The sequence below is a fragment of the Calonectris borealis genome, chromosome 10, assembly GCF_964195595.1.
Source record: "Calonectris borealis chromosome 10, bCalBor7.hap1.2, whole genome shotgun sequence".
In the NCBI taxonomy this organism is placed as follows: Eukaryota; Metazoa; Chordata; class Aves; order Procellariiformes; family Procellariidae; genus Calonectris; species Calonectris borealis.
This window is the reverse complement of record NC_134321.1, coordinates 24,268,599-24,282,960: the sequence shown is the minus strand read 5'-3', so window position 1 is coordinate 24,282,960 and position 14,362 is coordinate 24,268,599. Positions and strand designations below refer to the sequence as shown.

Here is a 14,362-nt window from a genome sequence, read left to right as displayed (position 1 = left end):
CACACCTTGAGCTATGTCAGAAATTTAATTTCACTCTCATAAACATCCATGGTGGACCAGAGCGTGCCATTTCTGACACTAGTTCAAAGGTAGCTTCGAACACCGGCTGAAAGTCATTTCTGTGGCACGTAACTTCAGTGGGCAAGGCAAATAAGTTTGACAGTCCCTCTCCAGTTGTCCTAGGCAGGTCCTGCCTATACCGACAATGTATCTCTCTGTAGAAAAACCGAGAATTGAAGTTATTTGGCCCCTTGAATTTCCCTTGTCCTCTGCAGGTGATTTCTGAGGATTTTTGCAGACTGATGAAATAAAGGCAGAGAAATGTCCATTTTCTCTTTTTGCTCTAAGATAAAGAGAAGATATTTTTCCCCCTCTCAAATGAGATGGATTCAAGACACAGAATCTATCGTAACTGGAATTAAAATCACGTCTCAGTTGGGACTCCCTTTGTGAGTACTTTGTAGGAAGCTCTCGCGCTTCTCAGGGAAGCGTGCCAGTGGCGATCGAACGCTCTTGGGACACGGATCCCACCAAAATACCCCACGGTACGATCGTTTCAACCACCCTAACGCCTCTTCGGGGTTGAGGGGGAGAGAGGTTCTGCATCCTCAATCTCGGTTCAAACTCGAGGGTTCCTCTTTTGCCCTCGCCGCTGCCGCTGCCCCATCTCTGTCGGGGAGGAAGCCGGTGTCTGTGAGTATGTGCAGTCTTGGGCTCTGTTAAGTGGCCCTTCACAGCACGCATCCAGCACCCTCCTGCTTTGGTTTGGTGCTTCATAGGCGCCAGGTATTTATTTTCACCTCTTTGGTGTAGCAGCCCTACTTGCAGCGGTGAAAGGGCTGCCACGGCAGAGGTGGGTAACTTTAAAAGTAGTGATATAATTCTACCAACTAACAAGAAGGTAATTTTTTTTCTTTCTGGATGTAAATCAACACCTGTGCACGTTTATAGGCCTTTACCTGCCATTTCCACCCAGACACCAGACCACCGGGGCGTTATTTCTGCTGGTGGGGCAGCACGATACTTGCAGCTACTTTTAAGCGTGCCTGCCCCGTGATGGCTTGTCATCAGAAGAGGGCTTTTGTGCCCCGCTCTTGCAGACACGCGTGCCGCACCACCCCGCGCTGTATTTGCGCGGAGGGGCGAGTGCCAGCAGCGCTCCCCCCGCCCGCTGCCCCCGCCCGCCCCGCTGCCGGACCCCCGGGTGGGGCGGGGGGGGGGCAGAGCCGCGCCGGGGCCGCTTTCTCTAAAAAACTCCCTCCCGGCAGCCAGACGGTAAAAAAAAACCCCACAACCCCCCCCCAAAAGCCCCCCGCGCCCCCGCCGGCAGCGCTCACCCGCCCGCCGGCCGCTCCGCCGAGCCCCGCCGCCCGCCCCGGCCCCGGCCCCGGCCCCAGCCCCGGCAGAGGAAATATTGCAATGTTGCAAGCTGACGTAAGGACATTACAAGGAAAGGGCTACATTTCGGAGTGTTTATGAAAAGCCTCGGTACTGTACTGTCACCAGGGGGCACGCAATAGAATGCATTTCGCCAAACATTTTGAATAATAATCATTTAACAACAACAACAACAAAAAAAAGCCCCAGTCCGGTCGGCGCTCGCGGAGCCGGAGGAACCATGCAGCCAAACTTTGGGAAGCCCTTTATTATTTTTCTGACATTGCTCGCCCGCCCTTGAGGAGCCGTAATTGCATTATCTGGTTTTTTTTTCTTTTTTTTCCCCCCCCTTTCCCCCCCCTCCTTTCTCCCTTCTCCCCCACCCCGTCTCCTCGACACTGCAAATTGGCTGCGTTTCGGCAGGAGCCGCAGCCGAAGCGACCGCGCGGCAGGAGCCGCCGCCAGCCCCGCTCGCTCCGCTCCTCCGGGCGTCCAGCCTTGTTTTGAAGGGAGCTAACATGGCGACGGTGCCCGTCTATTGCATCTGTAGGCTGCCCTACGACGTAACCCGCTTCATGATCGAGTGCGATGCCTGCAAGGACTGGTTTCACGGCAGGTAACACAAAGAGATCGGGCCTTTCCCCCCCTTTCGCCGCGGTCCCGCCGCCTTTCGCCGCCTTTTCTCCGCCGGGCAGCGCGGGGAGCGGCGCTGCCGGAGCCGCCGCCGTGTGCAGTTTTCCAACAGGCCTTTTTGGAGAGGAGGAGGAGGAGGAGCCACTCTGCCCCCGTCTCTCGCTCGCTCTCTCCCCGTTGTATTTTTTTTTGTGTGTGTGTGTGTTTTGTTTTGTAAATTTTGCTGGATTCCCCGCACAAAGCTCCCCCCCCCATCCCCGGGGCTCCGGTGTCACCGGGGTGGGGGGGCCATTGTGCCTTCCTCGGGGAGGGGATCGTTCCCGCCGGCCGGCAGGGCGATGGCAGCGCGGCGCGGCGGCGGGCTCTTACGGCCGGGATGTTGTGTGTCCCGCGCCGCCCCGCGGCTCCACACCGCTGCCCTCAGGGAGACGGGGGCCGGGGCGGCGGGGGGCCCGGGGCGGCGGGGGGCCCGGCCGCGGCACGCCCGGGGGCCGGGGCGGGCAGGGGGAGCGGGGGGCCGCGGCAGCGGAAGACGGGGCTCCGCCGCCCTGTCACCGGGCTCCGGCGCCTGGCGCGGCGGGCCGGGCGGGCCTCCTGGCCCGGAGCGGGTGGGGGATTCCGGGCACCCCCCCTCCCCCCCCAGTCCTCCGCGGCTCCCCGGGGCGGCGGAGCGGGGAGGAGCGGGGCGGCGGGCAGCCGGGGTGTTTCCCGGCTGACAGGGCTACCATCGCCGCGCCAGCCTTGCGGCTTAACCCTTGGCGGGGCGGGCCGCGGGCTGAGGGGAGCGCGGCGGGGCCCAGCTCCGCGGCCGCCCTGGCGGAGGGGCGGCGGGCGAGGGGAAGCCCCTCTGCGCCGGGAGCCGGGAGCCGGGAGCCGGGAGCCGGGAGCCGGGCGGGGCGGGAGAGCGCCTGCCCTGCGGCGGGGAGGGCCGGGCGGGGAAGACCCCTCTCGCCCAGAGCCCGCCCCTGAGCCCGGGCAGGGCACCCCCGCCCCGCGGGGAGGCGGCCGGCGGGGACCTCCGCCGCCCTGCCGCGCCTCACGGCGGGCGCCGGGCGCCTCCCCGGCGCGCCGGGCAGGGGGGCGGCTGCCCCCGACCACCACCACCGCCCCCGCCCCGGCCCTGTCGCCGCCGCCGAAGCGACCGGGGCCGGGGCCTGCCGTGGCAGCGGCGGCCGCCGGGCGGGGGGGAAGCGGCGGGCGGCGGCGGCGGCGGGGGAGGGGGAGCCTGAGCAGGGCGGGCCGGGGCGGAGGACTCCTCTTTTCGGCTCATTTCTCCCCAAACCGTGCTCACGGAGCGCCGGTGCGGCAGACAATGGGAGGGTGACCGCGCTGGAGTTAAGGCGGCCGGGCGCAACTTCGGGAGCATGTATTATTCTTCTCCTCCTCTGTGAGAAATGGGGAAGTTGGTGCCTGGGAAGCCGGGGACATGGAAATTCACCGAATGCAGCACCGTCCTGCGGGCAGGCTGCGGCCCCGGGGGAGCAGCGGCGGGAGGTGCTGGAGGAGCGGGGTCTCGGGGGGCTGCCGGCCGGGGCAGGTCCGAAGAGGAAACGGCCGGACGCGTCCCGCACCTGCGAGACTGGCCGGGACCCCGGGCGGTGGTACCGGCGGGTCCCCGTGGTGGAGGGGAAGGTGGGAGAGGAGGGCGGCCGTGCGGGCAGGTTTTCCTTCCGTCGGGTGTTACGGAGGAGGATGATGGAGCGTTACCGGCGTTGCAGCAATTCTCCAGGAGTGATAAAAGTGTAAAAAGTGAAATTAAAATCCGGTAGAACACCTGGATGAGCGCTTTTTATGACAGGTATTCTGTAAGGTTAAACTGTAACTCTTTTGTTTTAACCAGCTCTGATAACGGCCTCAAAATAGTTGGTGGAGGAGGTGAAGGCAAGACGCACTGCCTGCTGTGGTTCACAGACGCCCGAGTAGGCCCTGGGTCAACCGCGTATCTTCCCCCAAACTACCCGTGCACACAAAAAACTGTTAAAGAAACTTCCCTGTGACATTAGGGATCATGTTCCGCCATTGGTTTAAAAAGCTGAAACATGAAACAAAATACTAACATAAATAGTTCTAGCGCCAATGTTGAGAGTGGGGTGCTCTGCACATGTCGTTCTGGACCCGAGGCTTAAAGGACGCGCGCTTGCCCGTGTTGATTAAGGCTTGGGCACAGATGACAAGGTGAGACTGGTTTAGAGGCTGGAGAGAAACTTCGCATGTTGGGCACTTGAAACTTGGAAAACTTAAGAACGTGAAAAAATCAAGATTTTCATGCAAAGTGGTGATAGAGCGGATTCGTGAAAAGCTAAACAGCAAAAGGAGTTAAGCTGCCTGCATATGGTGGTGAATTTTGATTAAAACTGATGAGAAGTGATTAGCTGTAACTGATCAAGAAAACGATCGTTTTGTGAACAGCTCAGGGGCAATATCTTGTGCACGCACAAAGAAAGGTATTTCATTTTGTGGTATAAAGGGACACAATTGAATTGTAGCTCTGTCGCAGGGGTGTTGTACCCTTTTTGCTTAGCTCACGGTAGCATCCAGAGGCGGATTTAAAGTAAGGAAAACTGAGAAGGAGGAGGCTTCTCACCAAGTCAAAACCTAAGATAATTGTATCGGAGAAGTATATTGAGTGATTTAGTAGAAAACAGCTTATATATGTCCCTGTTTGCTTTTCTTGGTATTATATGAACAAATAAATATTCAACAAAGGAAAATAAAAATCAGGATTTAGTTGTATAAAATTGTCCTGTCTCTCTCCTAGACACTCAGAGCACTCGTAGTGTTAACGGTACTGCAACCAAAAATAAACAAGTGTGCAAAGCTGCATACCGTTGAGGAGGCTTGCCCAGTTTTTTAATCATACTTATGTCTCTTTTTAACATGACATACAGAAAAAAAAAGTGTCGTTTCTATTTTGGTTTTGTACAAGCAGATCAGGTGTTTTCATGCTTCCTTTCTGATTGTAGTATCGAAATATTTAAGGAAATGTTTTTCGTGGTTTTGTTCACATAGCAGTCATAGCGTCCCTTCAGTCTGAGCTTGGGTAATATCTCTGCAGCAACTTCAGCAGTTCTGATGGTAAATTCGTATTATAAAAATATCAAACGCATGTTAAACTTATTTCATGCAATTGAGAAGTTGGAAACGGGGAGTTGAAGCCGTCAGCACATGTCGGACGAGCACTCTCCAGACCACCGCCGAGCGCTCGGCGGTTTGCTGACGTGCCGTTGACTGCAGTTTGGAAATCGCTGCTCCGTGTCGCTTCCCAATACCGGTGCCAGAGGGATGGATTCGGGGTTCCCCAGGGCTTTTAGATTTCACTGATTGTTTTTATTATCTTTTTCAGGGAGGATTTCTCTTGTGAAGCGGTGTTAGACCTTTCCGTAGAAATCATTACTTAATCCTGAGAAGTGTCCAGGTGGTCCCTCACTGCTGGGTCTGAGCTCCTGCGTGGCGGGGAAGGCGGCACCTCGGAGCGCTCGCTGCTCTTGCCCTGTCATCATCGCGGTCTTAGGCCTGCACGCGGTGGAGTTGCTGCGTCAGACCATTCGGCTGAATCGATACCTATGCCCGATAGGTTTCTTTGATAGACAAAGATTAGGCATCCGCCTTGATTTTGTAGGCCTTTGCCCGTGTGGTGTTGCTGATCTGTAGGAGGAAAGAGTAAAGAATTTGTCATCGTTAGCTCTGTTCCTTTCTTGCTGAAAGCTTTCTGAGTCCCTCTGTTACGACTCGGTATGTTAGCCGTCATCAGAGACCCTTGGACACTGTTTATGAAGCGTGTTGAGCTATGGAGCCACCAGTATGTTCACAGAATGCTGTTTGTGACTTCTCGTTAGATTGAGTTTCAGTCATTTCCGTGCTTTCTGTTTGCCTGAGCAGCTCGAGACAAGCAGCTTCAAGCTCTGTCTGGAGAGGGTGGAGATGATCTTACAGGCAAAAGGAAAATAACGCTAAAGCAGACAGTGGGGCTGTTTGTCTCCTCTGTTTGTGAAGACCGTACGTTCTTTGATGTGGGTGTTTGGTCTAACGAAGTCCCACACACCTCAATTGCTTCTGGTCCTTTGCTTTCCTGTTAAAAGCCAACCTCGGTGCTCCATGCTTTCCTGGCTCGTCCATCGCTCTGTCATAGTACGTCTATGTTGTGTCCTCACCTCTTGGGTCTCCTACCTGATGAGGAGTTCCTGGCGTTGTTCTGCGTGTTACCCAGCAGCAGGACTGCAGGCAGTAGCAATAGCTGGGGTCGTAGACACCCCGCGGCTGTAAAGCCTGTTGGTATGGGAGATGGCTCTTTGGACTTGTGGAAGGCAAGGGGAGGAGGAGGGAGTTTCATTGTGGATGGCTCTTTGGATGGCTCTTTGGACTTGTGGAAGGCAAGGGGAGGAGGAGGAGGGAGTTTCATTGGGATGGCTCTTTGGATGGCTCTTTGGACTTGTGGAAGGCAAGGGGAGGAGGAGGAGGGAGTTTCATTGTGGATGGCTCTTTGGATGGCTCTTTGGACGTGAGGAAGGCAAGGAGAGGAGGAGGAGGGAGTTTCATTGTGTGCTGATGGATGAAGAAGCTGAGAATCAGCCGGTGCCCAGGAAGTCGCTCTGCTGCGTCAGCTGTAGGCCTGGCCAGACAAATGGCTTTGTGCAGGCAGTGCTGCCGGCTGAAGGAGATGTTTTCTGTGCCACGTACTGTGCAGGCTTGCTTTAGATGATGTGGGACAAGGTGGTTCCCCGGCTTGGTGGAGCGGTTTGGCCAAAGCTTGTTACACCTGCGCTGTGTGAAGAGCACTGCCTTCTCCTCTGCTTCTCGGTGATGATGTTGGTCATGGTCTATGAGGTTGCGTGTGGGTTAGGAGCTGCCTGCTTCAGGGACAGCCTCTGTTCCTAAGCGCCTTTGCTGCGGTTGAAAGCAGCTAGGGTGGGTTTGCTGACAGGTTGTGAATGTAAACCGCTGAGGGTTGGAAGCAGTCATACTTAACAACAGGTCTCTAAGTATCTCATCTATTACGGGAGCGTTACAGAACCTAATAGTCAAGGCAAGGCAAGGCCTTTTGTACAAGTTTGCTCAACTAGAAATCTGTACTGGGTTATTTATTACAGCTGTAGGTGAAGGAAGGTAAATTATTTATTTTCTCTGCAGTGGATATTTTGTTAACAGTTCTTATAACATGCTCCTGGTGTTGTAGGATGGGATCATACAACCACTTGCTAAATAAAATAACAAGTATTTTTCTATTTATTTTTCTACCCCATGTATATTTAAACTTTGAAACTTACTGCCCCAGGCGTAGCTGAAGTAAATAACTTAGTAAAGTCACAAAAGGTTTAGTTATCTAAAAGTAGTTCATGCAGTCACCGTAGCAGCGTAAAATTACGATGGGTGTTAATCAAGGTGCCTCGATGCACAGAATGAACTCGAGCTGGATTAGGAAATGCACTTGTCTGTTACATTGCAAAACTAAAAACCCTGTGTGTGGGGAGATTTTAGTCTCCTACTGGAGCGTTCAGCATTGTCCCTTTTTAAAACAGGTCTAGTTTTGCATGGCAGCATCTAGTTCCTCTCTTTTACATAGGCTTATCACTAGCTGTGGCCAATTTGGAAATTTGGGTAAAATTTTAAGATGAAGATAATCTTAAAAATACAGTGCTGTTTGCCTTAATCTTAAAAATACAGTATTATCACAGCAGAGGGAATTACTAAGGTTAATTGTACCGTGCACAGAATGATTTCCTTTAGTGTGCGGACTTCAGTAGGAACGAGGTATGTAAGTTTTTCCAATAACTACATATTTAAAATTGTTATTTTAAGTTTTCCTGAAGAGTTAGTCAGCATTACAGCCTCAGTTATACTGGGAGATTGACCAGAGCAGCTATCGTGAATAAGCCATGCTAATGCCTGTGCCAGAATGCTTTCCCTTATGGATGCTCTATTCCAGCAAATAAAGAAAACCAGGTTGTTTAGAAATTATTTTATAGAGCTCACAAAGCACTCTAATTATTCTGGATAAAGTGTCCGCATGGACACTTTAGTGGGTATTGTTTGCCTTAGAAGGAAAACAACCCAAATAAACCAAAACACCTACTTTTTTTTAAAAAATACCAGTTGTCAGTATGGAACGTGAAGGAGATTTGAACATAAACCTGTTAAAATCCTTCTTGTCTTCAGGTTGAAATTGCTGTCATTTTAATCTTCCTTTCAGTAACATAGCATTTTTTATTCTGTAAGTTGAAAGCTGTTCAGAGAACTTAAGTTTTTTTTCATTTCACATCCATTTTGTATCTTTTTAAAAATTCTTTTTAAATGTCCAGGGCTGCATAGAGGTAGAAACACGTGGCACACTTGTTCCAGTACTGACGCTGGGTTTGTTGCCTTATACTATGGTGTGGTCCCGCCGTGATGATTAACACCAACTTCCAGAGCATTGGGAGTCTGGCCAGATGGTAAAGCGAGTCGGTTTTGCATGTTGCCAGTCAGTGCTGTGTTCTTGGTCCTTTGGCATGGCTAAATAAACTTCTCGTCTTTCCATTTCACATCCATTTGTGCTCTGAGAAAGAGCCTGAGATTCAGAATGGAAAATATGTCAGAGTTTTAGTATGCCATTAAAACTTTCAGTTGACCTCAGAGAGTCTCTTGGGCCGTTGCAGTATCAATCACAGCTGCAAGAACACTTTGCAACTATTTGTTAAAAGTATACTCTCAATTTGTGTAGCAGATTTCCAAATACAAAGTTTTATCTGCAGTTTTATCTTGCAGAGAAAATATGCTAGAGGGCTGAAAGCTTGTATTTGGTATAAATTAAAAGGGTTGAATTCTTACTCAAAAAAAGAAGTTTGCATGGAAATTGAGGTTCACCCTTAACTTTTCCGTGGTGGTATTGTAATGCTGACGTCCCCGGGAAAAGCACCTGACACAACACTCTACAGCTAAATGATAGAATAGGCTCCGTGTTTAGATCTGCACGCCAAAAGTGCATCAGCTTCCCCGTTCCTGAGTCTTCTGTCCTCTTCTGCGCCACTGCCTAAGTAGCGGACAGGTTTTCCGTGGATGTCCGTGCAACATCTAGGTCTGCAAAGCTGGCTTTGAAGGAGAACGGACATTTCTCTTTTGACTAGTTCTTTGCTGTTGGACTGAGCGTCACTACTAGACACCTCTAGGTTTACTAAGTTTTACACCCAAACCTAGATTTTACACTAGGTTTACCCAGTGCCTGGGTGTCTTGTATTTAAACCGGCTCATTAGAAAACCCTGAGGTTTCAGTTTGAAAAAGTGTTTAACTGAGATACCGAGCCTAGTTGTGAAAAGGACTGATTACTCCAGTTTATGCAAATAGGAGTTTAGGTATCATGAGTGCTTAGCTGGACTGAACGTTGAGGTTTTGATGTGTCAGCTCAGAAATCACGGAATTATCCTCCAAATTAAAGTATGCTTTAGAAAATCCAAGTCTAAGTAATACTAAGCGCAGACAGTAACATGGGGAGAGCTGGCCTGCAAGTACGTTGTCTGGTACCTGGCAGTAAGTATAGACCACAGAAGGGTGTTGTATATAAAGATTCTTTTAATTTCAGATGGTTTTACCCAGATTTTACCTCTGAAAGGATAAAATGTTATGAATATTAGGCACAATTCATGTTCAATTAAAAAAGAAAAATTTGAAACAGAGTATGCATTAACGAGTGCTCTTCAGCAGCCCGAACCTTTACTTGGCTGTGTTTGGTAAGCAGTCCTGCAAACACCCAGGTGCCTGTTAAGTTCAGTAGTAGCGGGACTGCACCCTTTCCAGGGCTTTTAATCACAAAAGTTAAAGCAATGTCATTTTTCAGGCAACAAAAAATCAGTTCTGCAAGCAAAGTGAGGCTTGGTTACCCACTGCTTTTTCCTTATTGCTGAATAGCTCTATAATGAAGGAAATGGATAAAAATATCCTGAAAAAAATTATCAAGGCAGTGTAACTACATACAGGGAGAAACTGGTGAAGAGGAAAAGTGTTCTAGAATCCCTACAAGGCTTTCTAAAACCCGTCGTCTTTAATATGACCTTAATATATTTTCTTCTTTCTGATCGATATACATTTTATCTTAGTAGTGTAGTATATCTACACCGAATAGTAAGGGTATTTTTCTAGCCTGGATAGCTGTCTCCTGTATGGCAGCCTGTAATAACGCAAGCGTGGGCTTCAGCCGAGGGACAGTTTGTACAATTGCACAAGGACTCTCAGTAAATACTTGGTGCCTGGAGCGGTGCAGCCGCCCCAAGTTTGAAGTCAGCTTGGGTCTGCCGTCGTGAATTCGGGTTGCAGTTTTGGATCGCGCTGGGGGCATGTGCAGAGGCCGCGACAAGCCGCGCGCTGTGCGTGAGCGGTCTGCTGAGGCCACCAGCCTTTTGTCCGGCATGAACAGAACGTCCTTTCACTGTCAAAAGCAAAGGATCTTTTTTGCTCACAGCTTTATTAGCAAAATTTTATTACACTTCAAAAATACATTGGAATGCTGGGTCACACTTATTAAAGTATTATTCCGATGAACAAAACTCCATCAGCTAAATGGCAGTAACTTTCTAGTTGTAATGACCTATTTTCCTGTTCGTCAGAAATTTGTGTAACTAAAATATTTTACAGTTCCTCAAAACATTTTATTAATCATGGTTTGTGACATTAAAGGTATCATATAAAGGTGCACTGTAGCAGCGCTGGAGGCTTGTTTGTGATATAGGTGAGGTAACTCCTTGAAATCAGCTGGATTTTTCATAGTAACCATTTTATGCATCTTATCTGTGGCTGGGAACACCGTGATGTGGGTGTGTATTAGAAAATCTTACACTTGCTGAGTGATATGAATAGTAATTCCTTTCTAGATTTTTATTTGAAAACAGTAAGACTGTGTGCAGGCTATTTTAGGGCATTATGCACAACCTATTTTAGGATGTTACCTAGCTGTTTGTTACAGCTTCCATACCTTCCGTACAGAATATATTGGCAATAAGAAGGTTTTCAGCAAATTTCATGAAGTCTCTCATGAGGGGTTTGTCCCCCACTCCACGTAATGACTGAGTAGCTCAAGCCCCTTTGAAGAACACTCTCCGAGGGACGGTGGTGTCCCCGTGACCATGCTCGCTGGGAGACTGCAACGTCTCCTGCTCTGCTGCAGTGCTCGGTGTTCCCAGAGCTGGGATCCCACCCGGGTGCATCCAGGGCGCCGAGGGATGGTTCTCTCCTGGTCTCGGAGAGCGCAACCCCCTCCCCGTTGAGCTCTCCTGTCCCTTGGGTGGAGCTGCTGGACGAGGCTGACAGCGTGTGAAGGATACCCGACCTCCAGTCCACGGAGGAGTTCCTCTCTTCGCTTCCTCCCAGGCACACCCCCAAAAAACAGTGGGTGCTGCTTCTCCGGACGAGGCCCTGGCTTGGTAATGCGCTTACAGACCTGGGCAGATGTGAGGACACCGCCCTTCGCTGCAGTGCTTGCGTGCCTGAAGTTGCACGGCTAGCTGGTGTAGGCCTCTGCCGGGATACTCAGCAGTTTTTGGTATTTTACCCGTTAGTTTTAGCAAGTAGTTGAGACAAGCAGAAAGTTAAGCAAGAATATATTTTCACAGGAAAAAAGAAATCAGAATTTTAAAAACAAAAGTATTTTTTAATTTTGTAGTTGCGATTGTTAATCTGATAAGCTAGAACTATGTGGGAGCAGTTGGAGTTAGGGTTGCCTTTATGTTTTTATTGAATTGCTTATGGATTTCATTGCATTTTCCTCTATTAGCAAAAAATACGGTACATTTACTTTCAGGGAGAGCATTTTTCCTTGAAGTTTTCATCTGGCAGACTGAAAGGATATGTAACAAGTGAAAAAAAAAAAGTGAGATATTTCTGCTAGGAATCATTAGTTGTGATTTTTTGTTAAACCTCCTTTTTTGCTGTTAACATCTCAATGGAAGGTGACGGAAACGTGAAAACTGGCAGGAAGACTTGTTCCTATGTAATGTGTGCCATTCATTGGAAAGCTGGAAAAGCTGGATTTGATATTGCCAAATTGTAATGATTTCAAAAAACCCTAGTTAATACATACCCATTATTTAAAAAAATAATCTTCCTATGCTCCTTTGGCACAATGACACCTTGTCTACACTACATGTGGACAGCAGAGCGTTCTGGTTGACCAGATGATATCTTTGGTTTTCGTGGGATTTGCACATGGAGTACGAATGATTATGGTATGCATTTGTGATTGTTCGTGTGTATAAAAATACACTCATTAAATGTGAGCCATGTGGTTGTGATTTACCCTTTCAGCTCGGATCTGTATTGTAACCGCTACGGTGCAGAACAGTATCTCATTGTACGTGCCTAGCGCTGGGCACTGCGCAGCCCTCTGCCTTCTGATGCCAGATACGACAAAGACGGCAAGTGGTTTTCATTATGGTTTTGGATGAACGCAGAATAACGTGGGAGCACATGAAACAGCCAGTGATTGTTATTCGGGAATACAATCCCCATAGCCAGAATATAAGCAATATTTAATCCCTTCTATTGAACATCGCAGCGAAGTCTCTGGATCGGGGCAGGAGAGGGAAGTGGAAGGGCTTAGACTTCTGCGGCTGTTTGGCCTGTGTCTGAGCAGGGAGAGTGTCTCCTGGATCACCGTGCTGTCCATTTGTGATTTTTCTTTCTCTCCATTCGTGATCACTAAATACCCTTAAATACAATTGCAGCAGTTGCTAAGGAATGTAAAATTAGAGTGTATCTAGTGTACTTTTATTTTTTTTAGCTAAAACGTGCAGTTTATTGGCTGGAATTAATTTGGGAGCGGGACCACTTGAACATCTAGCTCCTTACAGACTGCTGTAGGTGTCGCATATGAACTCCTATCCCAGAAATATTTATTGTGGAATTAAAGAATGCTGTTGTGGTGAGGAACCCTGCTGGATACCTGAATGAGCGAAGAATGGTAAACTTGTAGGGCTATTAAGTATTTTTTCCATGGTCACTTCAGAAGTCAGAGTCTCAGAAGCACCATCAAAAGCAGCAAGACCCACAGGATGGCCAAATAACCTAAGGCTGCTTTCCCACTGTGTGTAATCTAGCCAGAAAAGAAGTCCATAGCCGACCTCTTGGCAGTCTTGGCTCGCTCATCCCTGCCTGTTGTGTATGAAACACTTGTACTTGAAACATTTACTTGCTGACTAGGGATTAATCATTCTAAAGACTTGACTAATTTCTGGTCTAGGGACAAGGCCTCTCAGTTAAGCTTTACTACTGAAAGCCAGAAAGATGGTAGAGCATGTTAGTGAGCATCTGAGAAAGACGAATTTCCTCACAGCTGAACGTGGGACTTTCGGTCTGAAACGGGTGAGCTTACTCTTGCTTATATGGTTGAGGAGATCTCAAAACACTCAGGCTTGTTCTGAGAAGATCCTGTGAACTTACAGATTTTAATGCCAAAATGGTGCTTGACAGTATTCTGAACTCTTACGTAGATCATCAGCCAACTTTTTTTTTGCATCAGAACAAACATATCAGCCAAGTGAAAGCACATCTACTCTTGAGGAAAAGTCAAGAAATCCACTAGTGAGTTGTCCCAATGGTTTATTGTTTCATTATTGGAAAAATCACATGTATTTCCAATTTAAGTTTGCTTTTCCAGGTGTTATATCTTATTATTTTGTTACTTGAGTTGAAGAGCCCTCTTTCTCAGTCAGATTTTTCCATCAACATTTTGATGTCCTTGTGCTGAGAGTCATCTTTGTTAATTGTGAGATGATATAATTGTTCATTTGAGTTCTGCTGAGAAAGTACTTGAACATTTTTTCTACAGTCCAAGAAATACGCTTAATTTTGTAGTTCTCTACAGAGACCTTTTAATTTTTGACCATATTTCAGTGAATGTTTTTTCACATATCTTCCCCTCAACAATAATGTTTCCCTTTTGCTTTGTCTATATTTGCGGGAACTTACCAGGCATAACCGGCAAATGTTTGTTATCTGCATTAAACTTATAAAGAAGCCTAATAAGGGTTTACTAGTTATTTTTTAAGCAACTGGGTTCTGAAATTGGTTTTCTACCTTTTGAATTAGCTCATGAATAATAGCAGAAGACTCTGCTCTGAGTTCATAGAAAGAAAAACCCTCTCCAATCTGGTGAACTAGCACTGATAAGTCAAAGTATGAGTATTTAAGAAAAGTGAAATCACTTAGAGAGTGGGCTCGTGTTGGCTTTAGTCACAGCCCAGTAGCTCTCAGCAGTTGTTGGCCGTGGGATCAGTTCATCGTCAGTTCTGCAGGAGGCCTTGGTTGGTTCTCAGTCCGAGTAGGTATCGCGACTCTAAAGCCATACCCAACTGTTTGCGTTTTTCAGGTGTAAAATAGTGTCGGGGAAAA

General features: G+C 48.5%; 1 protein-coding gene across 2 annotated transcripts in view; it reads left to right on the top strand.

Annotated features, from left to right (window-relative positions):
• The first annotated feature begins 1,426 nt into the window (after positions 1-1,426).
• The window catches only part of PHF2 (PHD finger protein 2), an 87,811-nt gene continuing 74,875 nt past the window's right edge, over positions 1,427-14,362 (top strand). For both annotated transcript variants that reach the window (XM_075159445.1, XM_075159444.1), the window contains exon 1: positions 1,427-1,993. In XM_075159445.1, coding sequence (XP_075015546.1) covers positions 1,896-1,993 — 98 coding nt within the window. In that variant the 5' untranslated portion in view covers positions 1,427-1,895. The remainder of the gene's footprint in view (positions 1,994-14,362) is intronic.